Raw genomic sequence first — 14,352 nt, forward strand, 5'->3', positions numbered from 1 at the left:
TTCAAAAGGAAGCAGAGCTTGCATTTTAAGGTGTATTTTTTTTTAAGAGAGGTTGTGCCAGCGGAGACCAAAGGCCCTGCTTAGTCAGGCACTCTGTTCACCAGCTTGAAAAAAAAAATCAAGAATGCCAGGAAACCGAAATAAGTTTCCGGAGATGTAATTGCAACCGCTGTGCAAAATGGTGTTTCCTTTTGTGATGCAATACTACAAAAATGATTTTTAATGTTTTCATCAGTTGGATAATTGGGAACATTTAAAAACTGAATGAAAACAAGAGTAGGAGGAGGGGGAGGAGGAGCAGGAAAGGAGAAGGAGGGGAGGAGGAAGAGAGGAGGAGAGGAGAGAAGGAAAGGAGAAAGAAAAGATGAAGAGGAGAGACGAGGAGAGGAGGAGGAGGGGAGGAAGAAAGGAGGAGAGGAGGAGAGAAGAGGAGGGAGGAGGAGAGGAGCAGGAGGAGCAGGAAAGGAGGAGGGGAGGAGGAGAGAAAAGGAGGGAGGAGGAGAGGAGCAGGAGGAGAGGAGAAGGAGAGGAAGAAAGGAGGAGAGGAGGAGGAAAGGAGGAGGAGCAGGAAAGGAGGAGGGGAGGAGGAGAGAAGAGGAGGAGAGGAAGAAAGGAGGAGAGGAACAGGAGGAGCAGGAAAGGAGGAGGAGAGAAGAGGAGGGAGGAGGAGAGGAGCAGGAGGAGCAGGAAAGGAGGAGGGGAGGAGGAGAGAAGAGGAGGGAGGAGGAGAGGAGCAGGAGGAGAGGAGAAGGAGGAAAGGAGGAGGAGGAGGAGGAGCAGAAAAGGAGGAGGGGGGAGGAGAGAAGAGGAGGGAGGAGAGGAGCAGGAAGGGAGGAGCAGGAGCATGAAAGGAGGAGGAGAGAAGAGGAGGGAGGAGCAGGAAAGGAGGAGGGGAGGAGAGAAGAGGAGGGAGGAGGAGAGGAGCAAGAGGAGAGGAGCAGGAAAGAAGGAGGAGCAGGAAAGAAGGAGGAGAGGAGCAAGAGGGGAGGAGGAGGACAGAAGGAGGGAGGAGGAGAGGAGCAGGAGGAGAGAAGGAAAGAAGGAGGAGGAGGAGCAGGAAAGGAGGAGGGGAGGAGAAAAGAGGAGGGAGGAGGAGAGGAGCAGGAGGGTTGGAGGAGGAGAGAAAGAAAGGAGGAGAGGAGGAGAGGAGGAGGAAAGGAGGAGGAGGAGGAGGAGGAAGGGAAGTGGAGGAGAGAAGGGGAGGAGGAGGAAAGATCTGCAAATAGGAGGAGAATGACTGTGGCAAAAGAAAGCAACCATTGTCAAAAAAAAAACCTATTTAAATTTCTAATTATCCAGCTGCCCCAGAAGATAACCAAAGTCCCAAGCAGCCTGTAAATTTACCTGTAAAAACCGGTCTTTAAATTGTAGTTGCGCAGAATCCGTTCCGTGAAGGCGCAGGCCGAACCCTGATGGGTTAAAAAAAAGGGGGGGAGGAATATCAGCTCCCACTCCAACCAGTTCCCCCCTGCACAGCTGACCAAATATTTATTTTCCACCATAATTTGCTAATAAATTCTTTCCAAATCAGACAATGTCTTCAGAGTCTTCGGAGAGGGGCGGCATACAAATCTAATAAATTATTATTATTATTATTAGTAGTAGTATTATTATTATTATTATTAATGCAATTTTTCTGGATTTGTATTCTCATATTATCTCTCATAGTGGAGATCTACCTATGATGTCAATGACAGGCCCCTCTCATGTTTTTAAGTGGAAGAATTTGCACAATTGGTGGCTGGCCAAATACTTTTCTCCCCCACTGTATTTATATTAATCTCTACGTAAACATCATGTTTTAAATGCTTCTATTGACCATTATACACTTTGAGCTATGGATAATCCCCTCTCCTTGTTTAATCTATTTGAAACACAAGTAATGTCCACAATCCCGTAGGGGATTATCTCAGACGTCATATTTGTTGTTACTCACGGCTGATAAAATTCAAAAAGTCTTCAACCCTCCTGCTCCCCCTCTTCCTTACCTTGCCCTTTGTCCCAGTAACATGAATGACGTTGAGTTGATCCAGGTCTTCAACCTACAGGACAAAATCCTGTTTAGTTTTGGCTTTCGGCATCGTTACCCTGTACTAGGAATTCAGGATGAGTAGACCTCACCCTCCCTAACCACGAGACCCTCAAAAAAGTGTGTTAAGGGTGCCTGTTGGCATGGGTGCCAAGAGAGAGGGGTGTTATAACAACAACAACAACAACAACAACAGAGTTGGAAGGGACCTTGGAGGTCTTCTAGTCCAACTCCCTGCTTACATGTTTCCAAATGTAAAATAGTGCACTTGGGGAAAAGGAATCCTCAATCTGAGTATTGCATTGGCAGTTCTGTGTTAGCAAAAACTTCAGAAGAGAAGGATTTAGGGGTCGTGATTTCTGAGAGTCTCAAAATGGGTGAGCAGTGTGGTGGGGCGGTAGGAAAAGCAAGTAGGATGCTTGGCTGCCTAGCTAGAGGTATAACAAGCAGGAAGAGGGAGATTGTGATCCCCTTATATAGAGCGCTGGTGAGACCACATTTGGAATACTGTGTTCAGTTCTGGAGACCTCACCTACAAAAAGATATTGACAAAATTGAACGGGTCCAAAGACGGGCTACAAGAATGGTGGAAGGTCTTAAGCATAAAATGTATCAGGAAAGACTTCATGAACTCAATCTGTAGAGTCTGGAGGACAGAAGGGATAGGGGGGACATGATCGAAACATTTAAATATGTTAAAGGGTTAAATAAGGTTCAGGAGAGAAGTGTTTTTAATAGGAAAGTGAACACAAGAACAAGGGGACATAATCTGAAGTTAGTTGGGGGGAAGATCAAAAGCAACGTGAGGAAATGTTATTTCACTGAAAGAGTAGTAGATCCTTGGAACAAACTTCCAGCAGGCGTTGTTGGTAAATCCACAGTAACTGAATTTAAACATGCCTGGGATAAACATATATCCATCCTAAGATAAAATACAGGAAATAGTATAAGGGCAGACTAGATGGACCATGAGGTCTTTTTCTGCCGTCAGTCTTCTTCTATGTTTAGGCAGGAAATCCTACACTACTTCAGACAGATGGTTATCCAACATCTGCTTAAAAACATCCAGTGTTGGAGCATTTACAACTTCTGAAGGCAAGTTGTTCCACTGATCAACTGTTCTGACTGTCAGAAATTTCTCTTTAGTTCTAGGTCGTTTCTCTCCTTGTTTAGTTTCCACCCATTGCTTCTACCTCTGGTGCATTGGAGAATAGATTGACTCCTTCTTCTTTTTGGCAACCTCTGAGATATTGGAACACTGCTATCATTCTTTATGCACATGTTTTTGGGAGTGTTTGGTAGTGCAGAAATTTTGGAAAGAAGTACAAGAGGAAATCAATAGGATGTTAAATATAAATTGGACGATTAAAAGGAAATGGCAGTACAGTGTTCCCTCGATTTTCGTGGGGGATGCCTTCCGAGACCGCCCGCAAAAGTCGAATTTCCGCGAAGTAGAGATGCGGAAGTAAATACACTATTTTTGGCTATGAACAGTATCACAAGCCTTCCCTTAACACTTTAAACCCCTAAATTGTGATTTCCCATTCCCTTAGCAACCACTTAGATTATTACTCACCATGTTTATTTATTAAAGTTTATTTAAAAAAAATATTTATTAAAGGCAGACGAAAGTTTGGCGATGACACATGACGTCATTGGGCAGGAAAAACCGTGGTATAGGGAAAAAACCCGAGAAGTATTTTTTAATTAATATTTTTGAAAAACCGTGGTATAGACTTTTCGCGAAGTTCGAACCCGCGAAAATCGAGGGAACACTATATTACTAAAAAGGAGCAGCATGGGAGAATTTAGAGAAATTAAAGAAGCAGCTATAGAAAGTGCCCAGGTGGTAATATAGTTTTAGGTTGGAAGGATGCAACAAAATGGACAATACAAAAATTGGCACCGGTACATGGTGGAACACATTCAGTTTGAAATTATGGATATAAAGATGAATATGACTAATGAAAATAAAATTGCAGGAACCGAAGGAATGAGGTTAGAGGTTATAGAGTTAATAGAATTTGAGACCAAGGTATAAAGCATAAATTGGAATCACTCTATAATATGTAAATATTGTATTGTTCTTAGCTGAAAATGTTATCTATAGAAACATAGAAGATTGTCGGCAGAAAAAGACCTCATGGTCCATCGAGTCTGCCCTTATACTATTTCCTGTATTTTATCTTAGAATGGATATACAGTGGTACCTCTACTTAAGAACGCCTCTACTTTAGAACTTTTCTAGATAATAACCGGGTGTTCAAGATTTTTTTGCCTCTTCTTAAGAACCATTTTCTGCTTAAGAACCCGAGCTGGGAAAAATTTCCCAGGAAATTTGAGAGCAGCACAAAGGCCCGGCCAGTTTCCTGCCATTCGCCCTGGGTTTCTCTCTCTGGCGCAATGTATGGGAGGCAGCCTCGCGCCGGGTGTATGGGAGGCACGTGCTCCTCCTCGCCGCCTTAGAGTTCTTTTTTTTTTAAGCCTTAAAGTTTTGCTTTTTTTTGATTCTCCTCACCTCACCTTCTTCCTTCGGCAGCGACTGTCCTCCTCCTCCTCCTCCCACCCAAATTCCGAGCTTTTATTTCTTTCCTAATGGGTTTGCACGCATGATTTGCTTTTACATTGATTCCTATGGGAAAAATTACTTCTTCTTAAGAACCTGTTCACGGAACGACTTAAGTTCTTAAGTAGAGGTACCACTTTATGTATAAATATATGCAGAAGTGATGTATGCTATTCCGTTATATGTTGTAAGCTGCCCCGAGTCCTCAGAGAGGGGCGGCATAAAAGTCCAATTAATAAATAAAAGAAATAAATATGTAGTGTGTATGTGTTTGGGTTTTTTTAATCAATAAAAATTTATTATTAAAAAATAAAGTGACCCTCAAAAAAGTGGAGATTCCCAAACCCCATTTCCCCACCCCAGGAACGAAGGACGAATTAAAAAAATATATGATAATTTACCTTCAAGCCAGTCCGTTCCAAGAACCCAGCCATCGCTTGCAATTGCAGCTGGGGGTCTCCCCGTTCTCGCTTCACCTGTTCCAGGTAGCTGGCGTTGGTCTGGAGGGTGTTCAGAGTACGAATAGCATCCTGGAATTGCAAGCAGGCAGACGTGAGTTTTTTCGGTCCTTCCACTGGAGAAAGGATTCGAATTCTGGCTCCCAAACTCCCCTTGAGAATCTCTCTTAATGATCAACCCCTTCCACCCAAAAACAGACACCTGAAATAGGAAGAAATTGGCCTGGGATTCCGGTTTTGTTTTGCACGCGGCGGCCTTTTCAGAAGACGGCAAAGCGTTGGGAGCAAAATTCTGTTTATTGCCAGATCCTTCCTTGCAAATTTTGGGGGCCTCCATGGCTAGAGTGCGGGAGACCCGCGATCTAGCCCTGCTGGACATGACTCTCCGGAGTCTGTCCGTCCTTCGTCCTGTCTCCCTGGGTGTCGTAAACCCCGGACGGTGGCGAGAGCGGCAGCTTGCCTTCCCTCTCTGAGCAAACACCAACCTCGACAAACAGATATATCTGAAGGTGAAAGGGCACCAGGATTCACAGGATCCAGAAAAAGCAATGGGATGAACCTTGGAATTTATTTGGATTGGGTTTCGTGGATGTTGAGCTTGAAGAAGATGGAGAAGTCATATTGCATGTGGGAACTCGCGGGGCACGGACCAAGATGGGGGAATCATGAAATACCCAGAGAAGAAAATTGGGTTGCAAAATTGATAGCGCTTCGTGGAAATAGCTGTTGTGAGTGGTCCAGGTCCGGCTCAGCTGGTCATGGATTTTGAGGACCAGGAAACAGATGAGTACAGTGGTACCTCTACTTATACGAACTTTTCTAGGTTCAAGATGTTCAAGATTTTTTTTGCCTCTTCTCAAGAGCTATTTTCCACTTACAAACCCGAGCCTCCGAAACTGTAACTGGAAACGGCAGGGGGAAGCCTCCGTGGGGTCTCTCTAGGAATCTCCGGGGAGGAAACAGGGCCGGGAAAGGTGGGGAGAAGCCTCTGTGGGGCCTCTCTAGGAATCTCCTGAGAGGAAACAGGGATGGAAAAGGCAGGGGGAAACCTCCGTGGGGCCTCTCTAAAAATCTCCTGGGAGGAAACAGGGGCAGGAAAGGTGGGGAGAAGTCTCTGTGGGGCCTCTCTAGGAATCTCCTGATAGGAAACAGGGAGGGAAAAGGCGGGGAGAAGCCTCCGTGGGGCCTCTCTAGGAATCTCCTTGGAGGAAACAGGGCTGGGAAAGGTGGAGAGGAGCCTCCATGGGGCCTCTCTAGGAATCTCCTGAGAGGAAACAGGGATGGAAAAGGCTGGGAGAAACCTCCGTGGGGCCTCTCTAGGAATCTCCTGGGAGGAAACAGGGCCTCCATCCTCCCTGTGGTTTCCCAATCGCACACATTATTTGCTTTTACATTGATTCCTATGGGAAAAATTGCTTCTTCTTACAAACTTTTCTACTTAAGAACCTTGTCACGGAACGAATTAAGTTCATAAGTAGAGGTACCACTGTACTGGCATTTGGTGTTTTAAGACACACCCAAATTTTCACCCTCTTTTAGGGAAGGATAAAGCTCGTCTTACATTCCGAAAAATGCAAGTATCCGTTGCAAGAACCACCAATTTTGCCAGGAAACACCGGATTCCTTTCGCAATAGAGGGACTGAAAAATATTTCTCAACCTTTGTTGGCATAAAGAAAAATTATCAAAATCCAGAAATCTAAGGAAGGGAGGGAGGGAGGGAGGAAGATAGAAATTAAATTTCTATGCCGCCTTTCTCGAGACGACCCAGGGCGGTATACAACATTAAATATAACAATATATAAGAAATCTAAATAACTACTACGGAGTCTACGGAGAGGGGTGGCATACAATTCTAATAAATAATAATAAAATAATAATAATAACTATAAAAATTATGAACATTTCCTAAAAAAAACCACATTTTAAAAGATCCCCTATACACTCACACACATTCATCCAGCCAACACACACATTGATCCATATCGTCAAAGGTGTTGTCAAATTGGCTGGTTTTCGAAAACAGAATTGGTTCATGTAGGGACACTGGGTACTGGTCCTGAAAGCCTTCTGAGGCCTCCACACGCAGAATATTTTGCACCATCTGCGCACTGAACGTGTCCGAACGGCCGGAGGGGATCAACCTGCATCTCACACGATGCGCACAAAACGTCCTTTCGAGAGCAACAACGCGGCTCGCTTGGCACACAAACCGAGACTGCTACCTCCCTCTTTTTCCTGGAACCAGATCTTGCCTGTCCAGACCCGTAATCGAGAACTAATCCGAGCTCCTTTCGTTGCTTTACCATGTTGTAATTTTTGCAAGCATAAACAGGATTCGTATTGATTTTCAGCTGGGCGCCGGGTAAACACCGGGAGTGTTGGGGAGTGATTTGGCTTTCAAAGGTACTAGTCAGTATTGGGTTCCTACTGGTATAGGCCATTCTATAGCTCCGGCAAAGAAAATGGGAACTGCGTGTGCAGCTCCAGCTGACCGGCGGGCGGGCACACACGCCTGTGTGAGATTTAGCTTCTGCGCATGCGCCAGAAGCGAAAGCTCACACGAGGATGCTCGCGTGCATGAGATTTTGCCGATTTTCGGCATTTTTGCATGCATAGAAGCAAGAAATTGTTGAAAATTGGCAAAATCTAATATGCGCGAGCGTCTTCACGCGAGATTTTGCTTCCTGCGCAGAAATTTTGCCTCCGTTCAGAAACCCCAAAGCCGGGATGATGCCAACTCGACTTGGGGTGGGCAGGAGTGGCGACTCTGGACCGGAGCCTGACATCCCCCCCAGCGCTTCGCCTCCCGCCGGGCAAGAGGAGTCGGGAGGCAGGTTCTGCCAGGCTGGCTTGTGAGGATCCTGGCGGGCAGCTTCAAGTGGGCAATGGGCAGGAGGGGCAGGGAGGACTTCGGCGGCAGTGGCCCGGCTTCGAGGTTTCTGAACAGAGGCTCAGAGAAGCCGGGAGCTGCCGACTCGGCTTGGGAAGGGCACGAGGGGCAACGCTGGACCCGGAGCCTGACATCCCCCCAAGCGCTTCGCCGCCCGCGAATCGAATCCTGTAATCCCGGTGGGGGCGGAGAGCGAATGGGAAATCCCAGTGGTGGCAGTCACAAGACAGGGGAATCCCCGCAGGAGTAAGAGAGTGCACGCACATTAAGAGGGCCCACGCACCTGGGCTTGTGAGATGAAAATGGTTCTTAAGACAAGGCAAACAAATCTTAAACCCCGGGTTCCTATCACAAAAAGATCCTATGAAGAGGCGTTCGTAAGACGAGGTATCGCTGTATTTGGGGCATGAAGTTGTAGCAATACTGTATTCTGCAGTGCTGCCTCCCTGCGCACATTTCCTGGTTCTTTTCTGCTAAACATTAATATTTAATTTTGACATTTTGGACCCAGGACTGTACAATTGCTGCTCAGCAAGACTCTCACTTTGAATGCCCAGATTATCCAAGGCAACTGCGGATTGTAAACAATACACACCCTTTATTAGGCCGGTCTCCCCATCTGCAAAGCCAAGGAAGAGATTTGGAACTATTAGAAACTTTAGGAAAAGGAAGGAGGGGAAAATTTACCATTGGGTTTTTCCTATTTATGTCTAGGGGGGGGGAAATTCCATGCAAGGAAATATTTTGAGGGAAAGGAATCCTCAATCTGAATAAAATCATGCATGGGATAGAAAAGCAGGATAGAGAAAAATTCTCTATTCACCATCCAAGAATTTTTCTCTATCACTGCAGTTTCAAGTTTCCAAATGTAAAATTATGCACTTGGGGAAAAGGAATCCTCAATCTGAGTATTGTATTGACAGTTCTGTGTTAGCAAAAACTTCAGAAGAGAAGGATTTAGGGGTAGTGATTTCCGACAGTCTCAAAATGGGTGGACAGTGCGGTCGGGCGGTAGGGAAAGCGAGTAGAAGGCTTGGCTGCATAGCTAGAGGTACAACAAGCAGGAAGAGGGAGATTGTGATCCCGCTGTATAGAGCACTGGTGAGACCACATTTGGAATACTGTATACTGTGTTCAGTTCTGGAGACCACACCTACAAAAAGATATCGATCAAATTGAACAGGTCCAAAGACGGGCTACAACAATAATGGAAGGTCTTAAGCACAAAACTTATCAGGAAAGACTTCATGAACTCAATCTGTAGTTTGGAGGATAGAAGGGAAAGGGGGGACATGATCGAAACATTTAAATATGTTATACTAAATCTACACTTCTATTCTACTAGTTTTTCTCATCATTCCTTTCACCCATTTCCTCCCATGTTGACTGTATGACTGTAACATGTTGCTTATATCCTAAGTTTTTTATTAATATTGCTTCTTCAGTGCTTATTTGACCCCTATGACAATCATTAAGTGTTGTACCACATGATTCTTGACAAATGTATATTTTATTTTATCTACGCTGAGAGCATGTGCACCAAGACAAATTCCTTGTGTGTCCAATCACACTTGGCCAATAAAAATTCTATTCTATTCTATTCTAAAGGGTTAAATAAAGTTCAGGAGAGAAGTGTGTTTAATAGGAAAGTGAACACAAGAACAAAGGGGCACAATTTGAGGTTAGTTAGGGAAAGATCAGAAGCAACGGGAGAAAATATTATTTTACTGAAAGAGTAGTAGATCCTTGGAACAAACTTCCAGCAGACGTGGTTGGTAATTCCACAGGAACTGAATTTAAACATGCCTGGGATAAACATATATCCATTGTAAGATAAAATACAGGAACTAGTATAAGGGCAGACTAGATGGACCATGAGGTCCTTTTCTGCCGTCAGTCTTCTATGTTTCTATCTTATGGAACAACTGATGCAGTTTCAAGAGCCAACCAAATTTTCCTGCAGGGGGGGAAAGCAATTCACACAAGTGCCAAATTGTCAATAAAAGAAAAGCGTCACACTCACCTCCATTTTCCTGCTTGTTTACTAAAAAAAAAGTCAAAACCACCAGCCCTGAAGGGGAGAAGATTCTTTGCGAAAGAAAAAAAAATTGGGAAATCAGCCAGCTCTCTTGCACACGTGTGTCCCCGGGGCTTGTGCTGTACATTTTGCACACATGATAGGATCGTATTTCCCGGAAAAGCAGCTTGAGTGGGTTGGATAGGTGGAGGCGGGAGGATGATGGAACCAGTTATGTCATGCTCAAAAGTTGCTCAATTACAAAAGGGGATGGTGAAGAAGAAGACACGTGGGAGAACACTTAAAATCTTTCTCCCGAAAAGGAAGAGCCGGAAAATGGGAATTGCGTGATGATGCAAGACGCAAGAGATTGAAGATTAAAGAGACATCAACAGTTTTGGAGGAAAGTTAAATAGAGGCAATGGGGTAAGCCAAGGACAACTTTCTATTTGGTTAAATAAGGTCCAGGAGGGAAGTGTTTTTAATAGGAAAGTGAACACAAGAACAAGGGGACACAATCTGAAGTTAGTTGGGGGAAAGATCAAAAGCAACATGAGAAAATATTATTTTACTGAAAGAGTAGTAGATCCTTGGAACAAACTTCCAGCTGACGTGGTAGAAATCCACAGTAACTAAATTTAAACATGCCTGGGATAAACATAGATCCATCCTAAGATAAAATACAGAAAATAGTATAAGGGCAGACTAGATGGACCATGAGGTCTTTTTCTGCCGTCAGACTTCTATGTTTCTATGTTTCTAGGTGTGGGGAAAAGAAACAGCTATTGTATTTTTCGGAGTGTAAGATGCACCTTAGTTTTGGGGGAGGAGGGAAATCTGTCTACCAAGTATTCATCTGACTAATCTGGTCAGCTTCAGCATTTTATCCCCTGGTTAGGGCTGCAAAAAACTCTTTTTGGAGGGAGTAGCAATGAAAACAAGCCTGCAAAGACTTAGATGCTGGAAAAAACAATCTTTGGAGGGAGTAGCAATGAAAACAAGCCTGCAAAGACTTAGATGCTGGAAAAAACAATCTTCGGAGGGAGTAGCAATGATAATAAGCCTGCAAAGACTTAGAAACATAGAAGACTGATGGCAGAATAAGACCTCATGGTCCATCTAGTCTGCCCTTATACTATTTCCTGTATTTTATCTTAAGATGGATATATGTTTATCCCAGGCATGTTTAAATTCAGTTACTGTGGATTTACCAACCACGTCTGCTGGAAGTTTGTTCCAAGGATCTACTACTCTTTCAGTAAAATAATATTTTCTCATGTTGCTTTTGATCTTTCCCCCAACTAACTTCAGATTGTGTCCCCTTGTTCTTGTGTTCACTTTCCTATTAAAAACACTTCCCTCCTGAACCTTATTTAACCCTTTAACATTCCAACTTAGGGCTGAAAAAAACAATCTTCGGAGGGAGTAGCAATGAAAACAAGCCTGCAAAGACTTAGGGCTTCCATTTCAATTCCATTGCATTTCATTGCATTCCAATTCTATTCCATTCCATTTCAATTCTATTCCATTCCTATTCTATTCCATTTCAATTCCATTCCTATTATATTCCATTTCAATTCTATTCTATTCCATTTCCATTCCATTCCTATTATATTCCATTTCAATTCTATTCCATTCCATTCTTCATTCTTCTATTCTAGTCTCCATAAATCTAAATGCTACTGCTCGAGCCATTGCTATTCCAGCCCTAGGGAGGTGGTAGGACCTAGAATCTAAGGTTCTAAAGTTAACAATGAACCCATTCATTCAGCTTCTGCCAGGAAATGAAACATTTAAAAGAAAAATAGGAAGAAGTTGCAAAACGCTACCCGTTGCAATTTTGTTACTCATCGAACAAGAGCGAGTTGCTACTCCTGCTTTGCAACGGGGGGAAGAAGGAGGTTCTACCCCTCCACCCGTTGTTGTTGTTTTTTGCACGCGTGCATTTGCCCCACCCACCCACCTTCCCCGCGCAGCCCTATCCTAGGCAAAGGCGCAGGGTCAGCGCGCGATCCTCTCCCCACGTGCGCCTCCTGCAGAACCTTTGCGCCGGCTGACGCAACCCGTCAGCGGAGGCGTTCTCCGGGCTGGCTGGCTTGCAAACCTCACCTGATACTCCATCCTGGGCGCCCGGGCCGGACGGGCGCTGAGCCAGCGGCGCCAAGTTCGAGAAGCCGCCCGCGGAGCTGCTGCTGTTGTTGCTGCGGGCGCCGGTTGCAGAACGAGCGCCAGGCACCAAGCCCGGAGCCGGCGCGAGCCCATGGCCGGCCGAGTGACGTCAGCGCCGGCCCGCCTCCCCCGAGGAGGAGGGGGCTAAACCTACGGCCACGCCCCTCCATCTTGCCGCTTTCTCCGTCTCCTCCCCCTTCCGCGCGCAGGCGCTTGGGAAAAACAAAAAAAGGACGTCCCCGCGGCCATCTTTGTTTAAGGGCACGTTTCCCTTCTTTGCAACGCTGGCCGGTTCCGGTAGAGATAAAAAGGAGCAAGAGAGACTCGCGGCTTGCGGGCTCGCTTGACTACATACAGTGGGGAGCCTTTTCTTTCTTTCTTTCCTTCCACATCTTTCTTTCCTTTTTTCTTCCTTCCTTTCCTTCTTTCCTTTTTCTTTCCTTCCTTCTTTTTCCTTCCTTTTCTTTCTTTCTCTCCTTTCCATTTTTCTTTCTTTCTTTCCTGTCCTTTCTTTCCTCCTTTCCTTTCTTTCCTTCTCTTCATTCCTTCCTTCCTACTCTTTCTCCTTGCCTTCCTTTTCTTTTTCCTTTCTTTCTTTCCTTTCCATTTTTCTTTCTTTCCTTTTCTTTCTTTCTTTCTTTCTTTCTTTCTTTCTTTCTTTCTTTCGTAGCATTTATATGCCACCCAATTCAAAATGGATTCTGGCCAGCTGACACTGATAAAAATAATATAAAATATACAATCATAAACAGGCGGGAGATTTTGCCAAAAATCAGTGAAATCTCACGCACACCAGTCCTTCTGCGACATTTCACTTGTGGCACATACACAGAAGCTGAATCTCGTGCAAGTGTGCATTGGGGACATGCGACTGCATGCGCATCGCGAGTAAAAACACTATAAAAATACATTAATACCCCTAGATAACCATTACATGCTCTCAATAATTCATGGCTGTATCAAGGTGACAACTTAAACTTTTGGACCTCAGGGATCACCATGGTCCTACCGAGTCTGCGGAGAGGGGTGGCATACAAATCTAATAAATTATTATTATTAAATTATTATTAATTATTAAATCCCGCAGACCTAGAAACATTGGCAAAATAACGAGCAGAGAACTTCCATTTTATTAATTATTCTATTCTAAATTCCAAATTCCGTTCCATCCTGAATATTCTATCGCAGTGATGGCGAACCTTTTTGTTGTCGGGTGCTAAAAATTGGAGCACGCGCACGTGCTGATGCCCATAATGCAAAGTGCACCCACTGTGCATGCGCGAACAGCCCCCCTTATGCCATACTGCATGTGTGCATTCCTATGCACGCGCCCCATCCCTCCTTGCCCAATTTTGGGCCTGAAGGCTTTCCTGAAGCCTGGGGAGGGCGAAAATGGCCTCCACAACCTCCTGCAGAGGCCCTCCAGAAGCCAGAAACGGCCTGTTTCTGAACTTCCAGTAGGCCCAGTTTTCCCCATCCCGTCTACAGAGGATTTCCTGAAGGATGAGGAGGGCAAAAAATGGCCTCCACACCCCGCTGCGGAAGCCCTCCGGAAGTCGTAAATGGTCCAACCCTGAACTTCTGGTAGGCCCCGTTTTTGCCCTCCTCATTCTCCAGAGGGTTTACTGAAGGCTGCGTAGGGAGAAAATAGCCTCCCACAAAACCTCAGGAGGTCAAAAACGGCTTTCCAGAGTCTCCGTGCTAGCCCTTTACTTACCTGGCATCTAAAATGGGCCAGGCGGAGACTTCTGGGAGGAGAGGGAATGTAGACTTATGACTTCCAGTAGGCCCAGTTCTCGCCCTCCCGTCAACTAAGCAATGTCGTCTGGTGGCGGCCCCGGCGCTCTGGAACCAACTCCCCCCCACAGAGATCAGAACTGCCCCCACCCTCCTTGCCTTTCGCAAGTTGTTGAAAACTCTTCTTTGCCGCCAGGCATGGAGAAATTTACATCTCCCCTAACAATTTTGGTTTATGTATGGGTTGTGTTAATTATTTTATTCTAAGTGTTTTTTAAATTGTGTTTTTAAATATTGGATTTGCACATAGTTATTATTGTGAGCCCCCCCCCGAGTTTTCAGAGAGGGGCGGCGCATACAAATCTAATTATTATTATTATTATTATCATCATCATTATTATTGCACCTGTGCACCTGTGCCATAGGTTTGCCATCACGGTTCAATTCTAATTCCAATTCTTCTAATTCTAATTCTATTTTAAAA

General features: G+C 44.9%; 1 protein-coding gene across 2 annotated transcripts in view; it reads right to left on the reverse strand.

Annotated features, from left to right (window-relative positions):
- FPGS (folylpolyglutamate synthase) overlaps window positions 1–12,243 on the reverse strand; it is a 29,547-nt gene extending 17,304 nt beyond the window's left edge. Inside the window, exons 1-4 of one of the 2 annotated variants that reach the window (XM_070758806.1) lie at window positions 12,072–12,243; window positions 4,997–5,125; window positions 1,989–2,042; window positions 1,345–1,409 (exon numbers count right to left, since the gene is read on the reverse strand). In XM_070758806.1, coding sequence (XP_070614907.1) covers window positions 1,345–1,409; window positions 1,989–2,042; window positions 4,997–5,125; window positions 12,072–12,224 — 401 coding nt within the window. In that variant the 5' untranslated portion in view covers window positions 12,225–12,243. Of the gene's footprint in view, window positions 1–1,344; window positions 1,410–1,988; window positions 2,043–4,996; window positions 5,126–5,255; window positions 5,528–12,071 lie in introns of those variants that run through there. The other variant, XM_070758805.1, reaches the window with a different exon arrangement.
- Between the last annotated feature and the right edge of the window lie 2,109 nt (window positions 12,244–14,352).

Source organism: Erythrolamprus reginae, chromosome 8 (assembly GCF_031021105.1).
Source record: "Erythrolamprus reginae isolate rEryReg1 chromosome 8, rEryReg1.hap1, whole genome shotgun sequence".
Lineage (NCBI taxonomy): Eukaryota > Metazoa > Chordata > Lepidosauria > Squamata > Dipsadidae > Erythrolamprus > Erythrolamprus reginae.